General features: G+C 39.7%; 1 protein-coding gene across 2 annotated transcripts in view; it reads left to right on the top strand.

Moving 5' to 3' along the window:
- The window catches only part of GAS6 (growth arrest specific 6), a 66,964-nt gene extending 48,979 nt beyond the window's left edge, over positions 1–17,985 (top strand). Inside the window, exons 12-16 of one of the 2 annotated variants that reach the window (XM_072994581.2) lie at positions 5,555–5,723; positions 10,195–10,367; positions 11,741–11,969; positions 16,062–16,078; positions 17,378–17,985. In XM_072994581.2, the coding sequence (XP_072850682.2) occupies positions 5,555–5,723; positions 10,195–10,367; positions 11,741–11,969; positions 16,062–16,078; positions 17,378–17,428 (639 nt within the window). In that variant the 3' untranslated portion in view covers positions 17,429–17,985. The remainder of the gene's footprint in view (positions 1–5,554; positions 5,724–10,194; positions 10,368–11,740; positions 11,970–16,061; positions 16,079–17,377) is intronic. The other variant, XM_072994580.2, reaches the window with a different exon arrangement.
- Positions 17,986–18,786: the final 801 nt, after the last annotated feature.

Here is an 18,786-nt window from a genome sequence, read left to right as displayed (position 1 = left end):
TTTTCCGACCCTTGTTTCGGAAGACAGCGATTAAAAACAGCTGATCGGCACTCACAAAATGGCCGCCCTGTGGAGGATCTTTGCTGGATGATGAGGTAATCTCCCCATTGGAACACATTAACCGGTTTTCAATGCATTCCAATGACGATTTTTCCCCCCGCATGATGACGATTTCACTTAAAAACGATTTTCTTGGAACGGATTATCATCATCATGCTGGGCACCACTGTAATGAGATTTAGCCCAGCAAACGCCATGGAGACTCAGTGCAAAATTATGCTGCACTATCTAACTTGGAATTTAAGGTTTTAGCTTGAAAAAAAATCTGTTTCACAATGGAATAAGAGGCTTAAAAAGGAAATTTGGTGGCAGTGGAAATGAAGGTAAAGATGTTCTGGTTAGAGTGAAGCATGACGATGGGTATTGAGTCACTTTTTATACAAGTGGGAACTAACCAGTAAACTGAAGCTGATTCCTGACTCAAGGAAGTCCCTGTGGATAGCTGGTTTGCTTATCTGAGAATTGGTGGGCAGAATGAGGGCGGATGAAAACCTTATGAAAGCAGAAGTGCATAGCTTGGAGAATAGGGATAGTTTGGTCAGAGTTGTTCATATATTGAGAACATCCTATTAGATTATTATAGCACATGGTACATGGAGTTGCTCTTGAAGACTATCTGAAAGTCTCAAAGCTAGTGCTTTGAACTGTTAACTGACAGCTGGATGGAATCAAATTATACTAATTCTTCAGTATTGTCTGTTTGCTACATTTGAGGATCTGCTGCTTACCTTTAAAGCCCTAAATGGTCTGAAACCAAGTATCTGCAGGCATGCCAGTCCCAGTGCCAGCCTGTCCATGCCTCAAGATAATTGCAGGAGGCTCTCATCCATGTACCGTGGGTGTGTCAGCGAGGGAACTAGCTGTCTTGGTTGTGGCACCCTAATTCTGGCATAGCTTTACATGGAGATGTGACTTCTACCAGTACTACAGTTGCTTTAATACTAGCTCAAAACTTCTTTAATAACTAAAACATTTTCATTGACGAATTTCTGGTTTTTTTTTCATTGCATCTCCTACCTTGTTTGATGTATTCCTCTGTGGATTTGGTATGTTTTATCTGTGTATTAAGATCAACTATAATTCCATAAAGACATACAAGGTGTAGGGCATTTACTGCATCGAACTAGGTGGTATAAAAATTGTGGGATGGGGAGGCAGCGTGGAGAAGACATGTAGTCCAAAAAAATTGGACCAGATTTTGGTGTAAAGTCTGTGGTTCAGCTCAGTCCCATGATGTAGACTGAAAGAACCACTAGTATGTCTGCAAAAATCAGATTACACCTAACAGTGCTTACTGGGGTGAGGAGGGAATGGCGGGTCTCCATTTCTGAAAAACAGAAGAGTCGTTCATATCAGAGCTCTGTCTTTTGTCCTAGGCAAAGCACACAAATTCTAGAGGTAGCACAGAGCATAAGTATGAAGAAGCCTCATAGTCCTTATAGAAACAAGGCTGGAAATCATTCAGAAAATCAAGCCGGCATGTCTAAATGAAGAGATCTTGCTTAGCTTTTGTTGAAGCAACAGAAGCTTGCAACCTATGGAAGTGACACAACTTGATGAAAAATCCTTTGGTAATTTTGGAGAGATAACTATGCAACAGGATTTTGGCTAGTGTAAAAATTGATCAAAGCATAAATTGATATATATGTTAAATTAAAAAAAATAATACCACTAAATAAATGCAAAAATAACCATGTAGTCTCCTAATACTCTCCAGCCTAATAATTTAAAAGCCAAAGTATAAATATAGCCTATTTAAGTGCTTAAGAGTAAAAAAAGAATTGTGCAAATAATTCTTATAGGATAGGTTTTAAAAAACAAGAATAGGATAGTTTGTGTATGTGATAGATAGCTTTGTCAAACCAACCCCTCTATAATTGTCGTGAAACTATTTAATTTTAATATCATAATAGTATTTAGATCATTTTATACAGGCTTACCCAGAAGCAAACATACACAATATTGCAGCCCAAAAGGTCCCTAAGAAAATGTAAAAATATCTATATCTACCAAGTGTACGGTATGCAAGCTTCTCACTCCTGGGGTGAACCCAGGGTTCTTGGAAATCCAAAAAGTGTCCTAATTAAGATTACTGAGTAGAAAAATTAGAAAAACATAATGATAAAGGTCTATCAGAAATTATCAGCAAAGTTGTGGGGGGGGGTTCCCCTCTTTTTTAAGAAGGTAAGTATATTCAGAGTTTCAAGAAAGAAAGTTGTAATTGAAACAGAAAACCCTAACTAAAAACTCCCTAAGTAATAGATACATTGATAGGAACCATTTTGATTATCTGTAGTTGGTTCATAAGCAAGCAAGCATCTTGTGCCTATATTTGCCTTGTTATATTTAAACTGGAAATTGGAGCAGCCAGTTATTGCAGCTGCCCTCTCTCCAATTAATTCCCAGCAAAAAGGAGTATTCCATCTTTCTCCTGATGATCACTGGAGTCATCCGTAATTCTCATTATATCTGCAAAGCTGCAAAGAAGCTATGTCATGCCACTGAAAAGTATCATGGAATTTCAGCCAAAGTTATCTGCTCATGCAGAATCCAGACCTCTATCAGCTCTAACATGTTTACAGAGAACAGAAAGTAGTTTTATCCAGGCTCTATAAGCCTCACATAAACATCTGATTATCCCTTGAATCAGTGGTCCCCAACCTTGGGCCTCCAAATATTCTTGGACTTCAACTCCCAGAAATCTTGGCCAGCAGAGGTGGTGGTGAAGGCTTCTCAGAGTTGTAGTCCAAGAACATCTGAAGGTGCAAGAACAGCTGGAGGACCAAGGTTGGGGACCACTGCATTGAATGACCAAAATGCTAGACCAACTAGGCTTTTGGTCTAACCCAGCATATTGATTGATTAGGCATCCTTCAATCTTGAGAGACTATGGTAACGTGCTCTCTATTCAGAACCCAGCATAGCTCTTTGTAGTTTAAGATAAAAACTTCTCACAGTTTCTGAGCTCCATTCCTCTTCAATGCTTCATGAATCCTGTACAGCTCATATGTTCATAAAACAACAGTATGTTAAAGATGGCACCTGAGTAGCACAAGTCAGTATAGAGATCTTTAAAGTAGCATCATTTTTGTTTGTACAGCTCCATTCTGAATTCAGCAATGACTTAAATAAGCCTTTCCACCGTTTTGAGGTGGAAACAGGAACAACCATTATTCCAGCACCTACTGTCCATAATACATCACTAGAATCTACCATCGACAGACAACCACTAGTACTGCAGATTTCAGATGTGAGACGCGCTTTCCAGAGTATTAATATTCGAAAGGCAGCTGGACCAGATGGAATCATGGGACGAGTTGTTAGGGGCTGTGCTGCAGAATTAGCTGGAGTTTTTACGGATATTTTCAATCCTTGTTGCAGTGTTCTGTCCCCACTTGCCTGAAGACATCTATTATAGTGCCAGTCCCGAAGCAGTCAGCTGTGGTATCTCCCAATGATTATAGACCAGTAGCTTTAACATCTGTTATTATGAAATGTTTTGAGAGATTGGTGCTGGATTACATTAAGGCTAGTCTTCCACCTTCTTTGGATCCATGGCAATTTGCATACAGGAGAAATAGATCTACTGATGATGCTGTGTCCATCGTACTCCATACTGTATTGAGCCACTTAGAACAACAGGGAACTTATGCGAGGCTGTTGTTTGTGGATTATAGCTCTGCTTTTAACACCATTCTACCAAATAGGTTGTTTTTAAAAATGATCAACCTGGGATTACCTCAGGAGATCTGCATGTGGATAAAGGATTTTCTGACAGATAGGCCACAGTCAGTAAGGATGGGATCCCACCATTCTTCTACCCTGGTACTAAGTACAGGAGCTCCCCAGGGCTGCGTGCTAAGTCCCTTCCTCTATTCCCTGTACACACATGATTGCATCCCACTATATAACACCAATGCAATTATTAAATTTGCGGATGATACGACAGTGGTGGGACTCATAAATAAGAACAATGAGTCTGCTTATAGAAAGGAAGTACAAAGATTGATACTATGGTGTAAAGAAAATCATCTCACACTTAACATCAAAAAAACTAAAGAACTCATAATTGATTTTAGGAGGAAGAGAAATGTACATTTACCACTGTACATAAACAGTGAGGAAGTGGAGAGAGTTGGTAGTTTTAAATTTCTGGGTACTTACATCTCAGAGGACCTCTCATGGACTATAAATGCCAACATGCTAATAAAGAAGGCACAGAAGAGGCTGTATTTCCTGAGAATGCTCGGGAAGTTAAATTTATCACAGCATTTACTTCTGTCCTGCTATCGTAGCACCATTGAGAGTGTCCTAACCTATGGCATTCTGGCATGGTTTGGGAGTAGCTCTGTAGCGGACAAAAAAGCTCTACAGAGAACCATTAAAATTGCCCAGAATATCATCGGGCTCCAGCTACCAACCCTGGATGACATCTTCACATCCCGCTGTCTAAGGAAATCACATAGCATCCTGAGAGACTCTTCCCATCCTGCTTATAACTTTTTTGAACTGTTACCGTCTGGCAGAAGATATACAGTGGGGTCTCTACTTAAGAACTTAATCCGTATTGGAAGGTGGTTCTCAAGTTGAAAAGTTCTTATGTTGAATCTGCATTTCCCATAGGAATGCATTGAAAACCATTTAATCCGTATCTGCTCTTTTCCGTCCATAGAAACTACTGTGGAACCTCTACTTAAGAACTTAATCCGTTTTGGAATGGTGTTCTTAAGTTGAAACGTTCTTAAGTTGAAGCAAAATTTCCCATAGGAATGGACTGAAAACCAATTAATTCGTTCTGGCTGTTTTTTTGTTATGTAGAGGTGTGTTTGTACTGTACATTGAAGCATTAGTTCCCATAGGAACTAATGCAAAGCTGGTTAATACGTACTCTACCACTAGGGGGAGAATTTTTTTAAAACCTAAGATGACACCTAAAGTTAAAAAAAGAGCAGGAAAGGTTTTTTTCCTGTTCTTATCTTGGATTTCTGTTCTCAAGTAGAAGCAAAATTTAGCAAATGGACCTGTTCTTAAGTTGAATTGTTCTTAAGTAGGGACGTTCTTAAGTAGAGACCCCACTGTAGAACAATTAAGACTCGGACCACACGTTTTCTAAATAGTTTTTATCCTAGAGCTATAATTGCAATTAATAATGAGCTTAAAGACCACCAATAGTGAATTATTAGTTGGACTGTGTTACTTGGCCTGAGGTGTAGATGTTTGTATCTTTAGTGGGGGACTTCTAGTGGGTGGGGAGTGTTTGGGGAATGTTATGTGTGTGCATGTGTCTGGTCTCCGGGTGTCTGTGAATTTCGTTGTATGGGTATACTGTGTATATACTTACGACAATAAATTATATTATTATTATTATTATTATTATTATTATTATTATTATTATTATTATTATTATTATTATTATTATTATTATTATTATTATTATTATTATTATTATTATTATTATTATTATTATTATTATTATTATGCTTTATCTTGTTAGATTAACCCACGGCTAGATGGCTGTATGAGAGGCTGGAATTGGCTGAATGGTGAGGATATGACTATCCAAGAGACTGTGAGATTGAATGATAAGATGCAGTGCTTCGCAGTTGCTGGAAGAGGATCTTTCTACCCTGGCAACGGTTTTGCTGTTTTTAATCTCAGTTATGGTAAGCTCTTGGTTCCGTTCTGTTGGGTAATGAGTAGTTTTAAATTTGCAAGAATAGTAACAAAGGAAATCTCTCTTGTGAGGAATGGAACAGAAAATGAAGAAATAATATTAGAGGCACAGTAACCCTATTCAGACATTGCTTACCTTACTTCATCCAGCATGCAAATGGGAACACTTACCTCAATCTCTGTTCATTATTGCCTTTTCCATGTGGAAGGTTATCTGTCTGCAGAGGAAAGGTTCTTGCTTGTGTGGAGACTCTCCAATGAGCACTAACCCAAATTTTCCAGGGTGCATTCTTCTGTGCAGAATCTATGGACAAACAGCAATTTATCCTCTGCGGAAGGCTGGTTATTCACATGGAGATGAGACACTTCCTTTCTCACACATTGGGTAAAGAAAAGGGACTAATATTGTTATTAGGGTTAGTATCTTTCATATAAACAAGTTAAACATATACAAAGGAGGTGGAATTAGAGGTTTATGAAATAAAGGATGTAATATTCCAGTTTAACATCCCACACATATTCAACTCAGGTTTGCCTTTTGCTGTCTGCACAGTGGCAGGAATCCAGTTGGTGATTTATACCTGCATAAGCTCCAGTGTCAAATTGCAACAAATTAATAAGGTGTTTATGTTCATGGGCATGTGTCCAGAAATACAAGCAGCATCTAATTAGTTAATTGCAATTTGTTGCTACGAATTGCACTGATTTGCTTACACAGGTTTGAGTCATGACACACACACACACACAGTTCACTTGGGGCTTCTTTTGTTCATAACTGTCACCCATGATTTATTATTTGGAGAAAAGATCATCAATGTAATGTTGAGGGTGATTTTCCTTTATTGGGCCCGTGACAATATTGATTTGACTCAAAGTCAATGTGGTCACTTTCTCAATATCATGTTCTGCTCAGACTAATAACCCAGCATAGATTCAACACAACAGAGAATCTCTGTTTCTCTCTTATGCAACTCCCAAGTTCTGTTTAAGTGTTACTCATCCATCACCTGTCCTAGCCCTACCCTTTGTGTCACTGCTTTCTTATGTGAAAAGTGGTATGTCAGCAGAGAAGAAATACTTGCTTAAGAATACCAAAATATTGCATGTCATGACAGACTTCTGTTTTCAAAAGGAAGGGGGCATATATCACTCTTACAAAACCCCAGCCTTGGCTCTGCAGTTAAAACTACAAAGAGCCCCAGAGTTTACAACCATTAATTTGTAAGGACCAAATTAACTACTGCTAGTGCAGTTCTTTAGCATGATACTATAAAAAGGTCTGGCTAAGAATATAGGCCTAAGGAAATAGGCCCTCAGGTATTTTGCTGTCCCACCCAAACTGCCTACATGGAATTGTGGTAATGAATTCATACTGGACTCTGATCAGTTAAAAAGCATTTTGTACAACTGAAAGGAAGGAGTGGCTTCAGGTCTGCATTGATAAAATAATGTTATGTTGTTATTTGGAGGACAGCCACAACTCAGAAACCTCTCTGCAGGATGAAGCTGAGATTATTTGTATTGGCAGCCCCCACACCCGAAGGCTGGTCTAGACTGGAAAGGAAGGCCCGGTTGACCTGGCCATGCAATTTAAACAGTTGGCTGTTTAAATAAAATGAACATAAAATGAAATGATTAATATGCACACACACAAACACACAACCTCTGTTGATGCAAGTAGTTTTTTGCTTTTGAAAAATGTGTAGGCCTGCTCTTTAACCATCAAAGGCAGGCTGTAAACTGCTGTACAGTGGTGCCTCGCTAGACAAACGTCTCGTGGCACGAAAAACTCACTAGACGAATGGGTCTAGCTAGGGTTTTTGTGCCTCACAAGACGGTCGTTCCTATGGCCCTGATTCGCAAAATGAAGCCCTGGGAGGCTTCTGAAAGTGGCGCTTTGCCGTGCGGGGTGCTGGGCTAGCCTGTGCAAGCGCCACTCGACGACTTTGGGGGTTCCCCGGGGGCTTTCCTTGCACCATCCCAGGACTCATGGGGGTCCCTCCGCACAGCGATGGGCGTTTGCAGAGATTTGCCTGGCACCATTTTTGAAGTTCCCACCCTTTCCCCCTGCCTTTGGCAAGCCTCAGAAGGTAAAAAAAAGCCTTTTGACCTCAGATGGTGCAGGAAAAGCCTCCAAAGTGCTCTGAAGCTGGTGCGTGCGGTTGCGGGGCACCCCTGCCATTGCCAGCTTTGGAGGTCCCCGCCAGTATTCTGATGGTGCAGAGAAAGCCAACGGAACACTGGCGGGGGTGCCCTGCAACCACATGCGCCAGTTTCAGAGCACTTCAGAGGCTTTTCCTGCACCATCAGAGGACTGGCGGGGGACCTCCAAAGCCGGCAATTGCGGCAAGAGTTGAGAGCAATTGTTCTCCAAGATTCAGATGGGTTAGGTGATTTTGCTCACCCAGTCTCCGTATCACTTTATATAAGGTGACAGGAATTAGCTTGGGACCAGCAGTTTGGATGGCAGATTTTCTGTAGTAAATGAATTTGGTGCATCAGGGAGGAGAATAGAATAATGGATTAAGGAACACTTGAACTCTTGACTGGACACAAATGTGACATGCCCCTGCATGTCCCCAGATTATTTCACTAGTCTGAGGCCCATGACATGTTCCCTCCTTTATGCTGCCACTAGTTGATCTCTGTTCACAATGTTCAATTAGAAAGATTGAGGTCCAGGCTGAGTGTAAAGTTTAACAAAACCAGGTTTATTGAATACAGTTCACTTAAACAGGTTCTTGAAAGACTTTAAAGTACAGTGGTGCCTCGCTTAATGAGCGCACCGTTTAACGACGAATCCGCATAGTGATCTATTTTTTAGATCGCTAATGCGATCGCATTGCGATGTTCTGAATAGGCAAAACATCGCATTGCGATGATCAGTAAGCATTTTGCTTACCGATCTTCGCATTGCGATGTTTTTTAAAACAGGTGATCGGCGGTTCCAAAATGGCCACCGGGTGCCCAAAATGGCCGCCGCAAGTGTTTTTGCGCCCTGCCCTCGCTTACCGAGGGCGCGAAAATGGTGGCGCTATGGAGGAACTTCGCTGAACGGTGAGTTTGGGAGCCATAGGAACGCATTAAACAAAGTTTAATGCGTTCCTATGGCTTTTTCCGTTCCGTTTAGCGATGTTTCTGCATAGCAACGATTAAACCGGAACGGATTAATGTCGCTATGCGGGGCACCACTGTATTAACTAGTTTTGTAATAACTTGTTCCACTCTTTCTATAAATTCCATACTCTTAACTGCCTCCCTTAACTCCTCACTCTACCACTCCCTCTAACGCCCACAGACTGACTGACTTCAGACTCTCATCTCTGACTCCAACTGACTAAACTCCTCCTCCCTGCCTCACCCCTCCCTTCTAGTTTCTCTGGCTCTGCCTCCCAACAACTCCCATTGGTGCATGCAAATATCCTCCTCCATGAGCCAAAGCAGGGTGATCACTACAACATACTTTAGCAAAATTAATCAAGCAATTTAATTGTGAGACTTTGTAAGACAAGACACAAAATCTTCTCTTCTGTGCAAACTATTAGTGTTTGAAAGCCACTCTGTTCTATTATATATATATAAGAGTGGTTGAAATCCTGTTGCTTAGTGTAGTAAATCACAGTAGGCACCCATTGATTCAGTGGGGCTTTGGTGAGTCAGCTCCTCCATAGGTTCCACTGACTCAAATAGGCCTACTCTATTTGTGACTTACTACATTGAGCAACAGGATTTCAGGCAGTATATTATGGCATTTATTTTATGCCCTGTAAATAGAAGACTCCAGTATAAAAAGAACTTGGGTTTTTATCTACAAATGAGGCATTTCTCAAACCTTAAATAAGTGTATTTGAGATTTTTTTCATTTTATGGTGATTTATAATCCGTGCCATCTCAGCAACTTTTGCGGTCATATCCAGTTGTGTGATATGCTAGCATAGCTACTTCTTCAGAAACTACAAATAGTGATAGTGTGCTGTCAGTTCAGAAATGTGACACTGAAGTTAGCATGCGCTGAACCCAGAATTACATTTAAGCGATGTCAACTGTGTTCTATTTATGTTTGTTTTGTTTCATTTTGCTGTCTTTTGCTGGGTGTGTGTGTTAGAATGAAATCAGACTATTTAGTTACTTCCTATAGTTCCAGGCGGATACTGAAGCTTGATGACACATATTACAAGATTTCTTACAATATGGGAGGTAAGATACCCCCAGCAATCCGAATTGCCCTCTCTAGATTAAAAAGTTAGACCTTGACCATGGTGTTTTCTGTGAAATGGATAAAGTGGAGCTGTTATGAAAAGCTTTCGTCTGACAAAGTGACACTTTTCACTGCTAACTGAATAAAGGGCAGCTGTATTATCTGTAGCCATCTGTTCTTGCCTCAGAAATCCCATCTGTTGCTTATTTGGTTTGTTTTAAAAATTACGCGTGCCATGTTTTTTTCTCTCTCCCTTTCTGTAGCCCAGCCACTTGACAGCAATGAAACCAGGAAGCAGTGGGAAGTCAAAGTCAATATTCTGATCCGGCCAGCCACGGATACTGGGGTTCTCTTTGCCCTCGTAAGCAGTGAAGCAACTGTTCCTTTGTCGGTAGCTCTGATCGACTATCATTCCACAAAAAAACTTAAACAACAGGTGAACATGAAAATATGTCTGGATATATTTATTGTAAGCACTCTCAGTGGACATAGCTTCAGGGTCTTTTAGGGACAGAATTCTGATTTCCATTCAACTGTCTTTAAGGAATATTGAATCTGATTACTTTTAGTGGCAGAGATTTTGGCATGTGAGTTTACACTTCCATTAAAATCAGTAAAGCAGGAAAATTGTAACTTTTGCATAAATGGCTAAATGATAATAGCATACATGCGGATGGGGGTGTGGCAACGTGACTAGGACTGGGGTCCGTAACTGAAAAACTGAGGAATCTCAAAATGCAAGAACTGACTGGCATGTCCTCCTTCCTTTCTCCATAGTAGCCTAAGGATCATTAGGGAAATTTCAGTGATTCCCTCTACTTGACACCCCGAAACGCGTTAGTCCATCTGATAATCCTGGTTAGCAGATGATGGACTGAGCTATAAATGGAGAAGGTGCAGCTTATCCCTTTGTGGATAGCTTGTCTCTGGTGGGGCAGACCTTGACTGATGGGGGGGTGGAGGCCTGCTGCTACTATGCATAGTAAGGTGGCAACCCATCTCCCTGTGTAACATATGCAGGCTTGTGTACCTTCCTTCTGTTTTTCTGCTCTTCAGCGGCTGCTGTCCTCCACACATACGCCACACCCTGTTTGAGTAAGCAGAGGGATGTGGTGGCTCTTTGCCAGAGCCAGCTTAATGCAGCTGAGCCTGAGGAGAAACACACTACAGCACTTAAGGCTGAATCAGGCACTGCCTATCTCAAACAGAGTGGCTATGGCAGCAGCTGCCTTCAGAGCAATCTCCTCAGAGTCGGTAGGGGTAGAAGAGTTTTAAAAGGAGGAACAGTTTCTGCTGTTTGCCCGGCTCCTCTTCTTCCACCACATCTAGATCAACGAGGTGTACTAGCAATAGTAACAAATCATGGGAACTCACGTTCAGTTGCAGCACATGAGCAGCTTACTAGAATCTGAGTTGCACGTTATCTTCATGTGACCTGCATCCAATGAGAGCAGACACTACTTGACTCAGTGCTCTCTAATCCATCAACACTGTCCTTGACTTCTTGTGTTTATATAGTGAAAAGCATTGAGGAGAAACATTTTAACTAAAACAGTTAAACAGAGTAGCATAAACTTTATTTCATGTTTACAAATGCATTCTGTTTCATTTGAAAGCAAGGTTTCCAAGCTTTTTCAATGGATAAAGATAACACAGTGGCACTTGACGTTTGCAGCCATCTTTAATCATCCATGCATTTGGTAATACAATCTTATGTGCCTAAAATAACAGGTTGGGGTTTTGTTTTGTTGTACGAACACACAAAAGTCTCCATGTTTCACTTGTTCCTTAATCTCCTCTACAATTTAGTTTATCGTCTTGGCAGTGAGGAATACCGTAGTGTGCCGACTAGCAGTAACCATTTGCGATGAACAAGAACATGTGGTTGACATCTCTATCAGCAAGAATCAGATATTACTGACCATGAATGGGGTTGCGGGACAGAATGAACTAAGTCATTCACAGCTAGAAGACAACCTGTCAGTTTTGGATGATTTTCTGCAATCGTCCGTAAAGACCTATGTAGGAGGACTGCCAGGTGGGTATCAGTTATTACAGCCCATAGTCCAATATTTGATAATTTAAAAAATGTGCCAAGAAAGCTGTCAGTGAAATTTGATATTCTGCTTCAATATTTATTTATTCATTCATTCATTTGTTTGTTTGTTTGTTTTTATTTATTTCCTGGCTTGCTTACTTGTTTGGTTGCTTGCTCCCTTTCTTCCTGTAGAGAACTCAGGATAGTTCACAAACAATAAAAATTATACAATAATTAAAGTAAAAACACAATAGGAAACTATGTAAAAAACTGCATTGTATGTAATATTGACTCAAAGAAAGCTAATATTTCAAAATCACATTATAATAGGAAAGTTGTACCTGTTTGAGAAACTGAAATAGAAGTGAACCTGAGTTTTGTTTTGTTTTGAACCCTGATATAACTTGTAATCTGTTCCATAGATCTGAGATGGGTGGCTTCCGCTCCCCACCCCCCCATGATCTTGAACCCCACAGTATTTGTTATCATTCACCACTAGCTTTGCTGGCTAAGTGGCAGGTCAGCATCTGGAGGACCACACATTGCCCACTCCAGATACTGAGAAATCAGTTTTCTAGGCATTGTACACATACTTTTATTTCAAGTCCAAAGGGAAAAAAGTAAGGATTGCAAAGATATGAGACTACACAGGAAAACGGAATATGCAGTAATGTAGGTTTATTTTGCTAAAAAAAAAAAAGAGGAAAAGAAAAGGAAGGAAGGAAGGAAGGAAGGAAGAAAGGAAGGAAGGAAGGAAGAAAGGAAGAAAGAAAGAAAACAAAGTCCTTAGAAACACTGTTCTCCAGGGGTAGGAGGTCAGAAGTAACTCAGGAGCCAGTTCATACAATTACTGGGTATATATATATTGATTACCAAAACTGTCGCTTACCAATGCATGGTGAAGATGGAATGATGTTTGTATGTGTAGTTGTGTTCTCAGCCAGTTTACCAGAGGCTGGGGGCACCAGACACTGGTTTTTCTTATGGCTATCATCAACTCACATCATTCAGAGAACAGTAAATCTCAACCCTAGTACTGGTAAGTGTCTTTGCTAGTGGTGGCATAGTCAAGGCATGAAACTGTATGAATTGGAAAGACTTCTGTACTGCTTACAAAGTAAATCCAAAGACCGAGATACATCTACCCCCCCATTTTCTTTAGCTGTTGCTGCTGTGATTTGGAATTGGAACTTAAGGCACAGTGGGCGACAGTTATGGCAAAGAGCCTTTCCAGAATCATCAGCAGACCACAGTTTCCATGCACAGCTCTGTTAACTATGGCCATAATCAAAAGGAGAAATGTGTGGGCATAGTGATGTTAGCACCCCAGGAGTTACCACTGGCCAAGAAACAGGACACTTAAATTTTGAAGTGTCTTTGTCTCTATCAGTGAGAGCTTTTGTAGCATTGTTTTGACAACAAGATTGGTTGTATGTCACACGTTCATATCAGGAGATGTACACTGGTGCCCCACATAGCGACGATAATCCGTTCCAGATAAATCGTCGCTATTCGGAAACGTCGCTATACGGGGCAAAAAACCCCATAGGAATGCATTAAACCCTGTTTAATGCGTTCCCATGGGAGGAAAACTCACCGCTATGCGGAAATCCTCCATCCGGCCACCATTTTCGCCACCTCGGTAAGTGAGGAAACTGCGCGAAAACGCTGCAGGTGGCCATTTTTTTCTTCCGGCGGCCTTTTTGGAACCGCCGATCAGCTGTTTCAAAACATTGCAATGCAAAGATCAGTAAGTGAAACGCTTACTGATCATCGCAATGCGATGTTTTCCCTGTTTAAACATCGCAATGCGATCGCTTTTTCGATCGCAAAATCTGCATCGTTATGCGGATTTGTCATTAATCGGGGCGCTTGTTATGCGAGGCACCACTGTATTTTAAATAGTTATTTAGAAGTACATTCTACTTACGCTGTTGGATTAGTAAGGACTATTTCATATGTTATTGTAGGATCGAATTGTGGTTCGGGCATCTTTTCTTGCCACATATATAACAATCAATAACAAACCAAATACCTGTATGTTTGAATGATCATATCAATAGGTGATGCTCCACAAATCCCTCCACACCCCCATAAATGGAGTCCGCTTTGGTGAAGACACCAAAGGTTTCTACGTGCCACTGGCTCATTCCAGCATCACATACACCTTGTACATTGCTGTGTGAAACTTTTAAAATAATCATTGTGTTAAAAGTGTAGTAATTGCAGAGAAATTCTGGTACACTGGAGACTGGAATGGAATGCCTCACCCCACTAGAAATATACAGTTCAGCTGTGTTTCTCCACTCAGCTAGTGTCTTTCTGATAAATGTGTTATTTTGGATTTTTTAATGAACATTACTGAAAGCTCAAAAAAGAAAAAAAATCAGCCCTTATGCTTCAGAGAATAAAGGTGTGGATTGTATCAGATGTGGTTTCATTTCAGAATGAAATTGTTACTTCCAGGCGCAATTTTAATGTGTTAGGTCTTACCTTTAAAGACCTGTACAGCTCAGTTCAACATAGCCCCAGGACCTTTATTCCCACATGATGCTTCTCTAACGCTGAGGTCCTCTTTGAGAGGTCCTCCTTCTGACCTGTAGAGAAATGGGTAGTGATCTAAGAGAGAAGGACCGTCTAGGTAGCAGCAGTCTGGTTTTGGCCTGTTTTCCCATCCAGATACTTGCCAGCATACTGATTTCCCTTTGGTAGCAGCTAAGGTGGTTTTTATGTGCTCTGGTCTTCTAGACGTTTGTGTTACTCCCCTATTTTTAAAAAGCTATTTGTAGTTTTAGGATTTTTCATTTTTCTGTTGTATTACTATCGAGCTTTCCTTCAGTGAGTAAATACACTTGCTGTCCACATTGTCTTCGCAACACCCCTGCGAGATAAGTCAGGCCAAGTGGACTCTTCCGAGGTCATTCAGTGACTTTGATGGCTGAGTGGAGATTTGAACCTGAGTGTCCCAAATCCCAATCCCAACACTGTCCTCTATACTATACTCACTCTTATTGCTCTAATACCTGTTTTCATGTTGGCCCAATTTCGTTTCATTTGTGGCTTTCATTATTGTCAGACGTTTAGCTACTTAAGGAATGCTTCAGCACTGAAAAGCAGAATAGCAATGTAGAAATTAATAAATAAATGGCTATAGAATCCTCTACTACACAGATTCAGAGATGGAGGCTCTAAACATGTGGAAAGAATAGACTGTACCCATTAAATAAATGTCTGCTTTCATGTACTTCCCATTGAGCTCATTAAGGAATCCTATGGCAAAGAATTTGAATTGTTTGACTATCAAATATTGGAAATGACCTGTACAACACCCCTCATCAGTTTAATTCTTTCATAGCTTTCCTCTATTTAGTGTAATATACAGGGCCCCCTTTTTCTAATTAGCTTTCTCTTTCAACCTATCTTTTCAAATTAGATGAAACCATCAGCGGGTCTTTTAATTTTTCCTAAAATAATTTGATACTGGGATAGCTAAGAGGCAAAAAAAGTATAATCACACAGATACAGTTGAAGTTGTCATGCTTATCTAAAAATGTGTATTTCTGTTTTTACTGGTGACAATTAGATGCAAAAAAAAAAAATGGGTCATGCACTTTCCCCATAACAATGCATTTTAGGATTCCTTCCTCAGCAGGATTACTTTGTTTGTGCTATTTAATGACAGATGTTAGTACAGGGAGGTTTTAAGTAACCTCTAGAAGACAATTAACTAAATGCTTATTCCATTCCACATCCTGTGCATCTACTAAAGGTTGCTAGCCTCTGGATCAGGCCTGCAGTTATGCCTTTAACAGGCACCTAGACTGCAGGAATTGGCACACAACGTTCCCTTCATTGTCATAAAAAAGGCTCACTGCTATGTCCTGCAGGTCAAACTTTGGTTTAAAGGCATGGCTGCAGAGGCTGCTTGAGAAACTGGCACCACATTGTGTGCATGCATATATGAGTGAAAGAGTGACTCTTGGTAGATTAAATTGCAGACGGATTATAAATTGGTAGCAATAATGTTGATATAAGCTGATTTCTTCATGTATTGGCTTATACTAAAATCCTGTCTCTCTCTTCCTGCTTCAGTGTTTACATGGATAATGGTAGGCATCTAATACAAGATTTTTACCACTTCCAAAAAACCTTTCAACAAAGATGTATGACCTGCAGATTTCCTTATACCTTATTAATGCAGCATATCTTCAGTACTTTTTAACATAAGAGGAATTTATTATTTGGGTTTACTCCTCATAATTTTAAGATAAACTATTTTCATATCCTTTACTCATGTTCTGTCCCTGACAGGCCGGCTTTTCCTCTAGCAATGAACACTAGACATAGAAGCGTCACTTGTCACACCATATTCTGGGATTTTGTGAGCTTCTACTTGCATTCTCTTTTGCACCGGAAAAGCTCCTTTTTTTCCAGTGCCACACCTGAAATCAGCCGTCATATATTGGAGATGATACCCATTTTCTTCATTACGCTGGGCTAGACTGCAAATATTTCAGATCCCCACTGTCCCCACAGCAGATTTATTCCTGCAGTTATAATCCACTTGTTCTGAGCTGTAGAGAACTGAAGCGGACTGTAGCACAACAAGAAGCATGAGTCTCACTTTCTACAAAGTGAGCCTATTAAAGAACTACATCAGTGCACTAGTCATGTCATCCATATAATACGTAATAGTTAAGCCAAATCTTTCATTTAGGGGAGATAGCAAGGAGCACATTATGCAGACCCTCTTGAAAGGCTGTAGTGAAGATTTGCCTAAAACGTCTCAAAAATAAGGATGGGAGATGGGATCTGTAATTAGGAAAACACTTAAAGCCTACAACTCAGAACATATTTCCTAATTTCCTTATATTAAGAAAATTGTTGAAAACAGAATACTCAGAGCTGCCTTCAACAACTGACTCTCAGATGCTGTTGTTATTAATATTTTATTTTGTTCTTTTTTAAAATTGCCATATTGTCGTAGGTGTTGTTATGTGGTGTCTTTTTAAGTTTAAACTCGTAAACCACCCAGAGTAGTACACGCACTCATACGGGTGGTACATACATACATACATACATACATACATACATACATACATACATACATACATACATACATACATACATACATACATACATACATACATACATACATACATACATACATACATACATACATACATACATCTTGGTATGCAGAAACATGCTGAATTTCTACTGTGAACACTTCCATCAATTATGTAGCTGTTTTTGTATTTGGGATTAATGATAGATTTGAGAACAGTATGAGATGCAGAAAGAAAGAATGTTGACTTGTTTGTTTTGAAATTAAAAAGGAGGAGGAACTTAGTAACATTTATTGAATATGTTTTCTTCCTTTTTAAAAAAAAATCACAACCACTCAGATGTTCCTGTCACTTCAACTCCAGTTACCGCTTTCTACCGCGGCTGTATGACGGTGAAAGTTGACAAGCAAGCTCTGGATCTGGATGAAGCTCTCTACAAGTCCAGTGATATCACATCTCATTCTTGTCCTCCAGTACAGACTGGTCAATAGATGCCACTGCAACACACACAAACATTTTATATATTCAAAAAAGTCAATTTCAATGCTTTCCTTTTATATATATATATATATGAAAGGATATATATATATAATATAAAGATATAAATTATTCAGACTTCCAGCACTGCGTGTATAGTTCTCTTGAACACTGAAGTTATGTAGAAGCTACTGAAACTCAAATGTCAAATTAATTATTTCTTTGCTTGGGAGGATTTAAAATGTGTAATATATTTGTAAATAGTTGAGAAGACTAATATTAATAATCCAAAACTGCAGATTATTGCCTAAATGTGTGGGTAAGAGACAGATTGTAGCTGTCATATGACAACTGGTAATATATTCTGAATGGACTGGAAGATTAAAAATAGTTATGTATTTTTTTATTACCAAATGCTGCTTTCTGATTTACAAAATATGAAAGAATAAAACATAAAACTTTTTTTTGAATTAGCTGAAGCAAGGACAGACTCCATTGTGTGTGGGATTGTATTGTCTGTGACTGTGTGTGTGTGTCTGTGTCCCTGGGTTTTTAATTTACTATTTTGTATGAAAAAATAATTCACATGATATTAAGTATTTTCCTTAATAGAAAGAAGCTTAGCAATTTTATTTTTATCACCAGTGTGAACACAGTACAATTCTTTTTGGTATTATCATGCTTGGTAAATAACAGTTATTGGAGAAAGATGCAACAATCAAGACCTTATATATAGTAGAGTTCTGTATGTTCCTAATTTGGTACCCTTTTTTGCAGTTAGAGCACAAGTCAGTACAATCTAACACTGAAAAAAAATGAAAGGATTCAATTTATCCAAATGTTGCAATATTCTCATCTGTAGTGCAAATGAGGTTGCAGGCCAGGGCAACTTCTTCTGCACTATGATGGAAGGGTCCAGAGCACTTCTACACTATATATTCGCAAAGGCTTTCACGGTCAGGATCTAATGGTTGTTCTGGGTTTTTCGGGCTCTTTGGCCGTGTTCTGAAGGTTGTTCTTCCTGACGTTTCGCCAGTCTCTGTGGCCGGTATCTTCAGAGGACAGCAACTTGTACTCTGGTGTAGTTGGCTTGGGAGTGCAGTATTTATTACTGTGAGATAGGCTTTTGTCTTTTCCTGTAGATGGGTGTGTAGTGATTCCACACCAAAATCAAAGAACATGAGAGACACTGCAGACTAAAACAACCAGAAAAATCTGCAGTAGCTGAACATGCCCTGAAACAAACTGGACATGAAATTCTATTTCAAAAT

The sequence above is a fragment of the Pogona vitticeps genome, chromosome 3, assembly GCF_051106095.1.
Source record: "Pogona vitticeps strain Pit_001003342236 chromosome 3, PviZW2.1, whole genome shotgun sequence".
Taxonomy (NCBI): Eukaryota; Metazoa; Chordata; class Lepidosauria; order Squamata; family Agamidae; genus Pogona; species Pogona vitticeps.
This window is presented reverse-complemented; position numbering and strand designations above follow the sequence as displayed.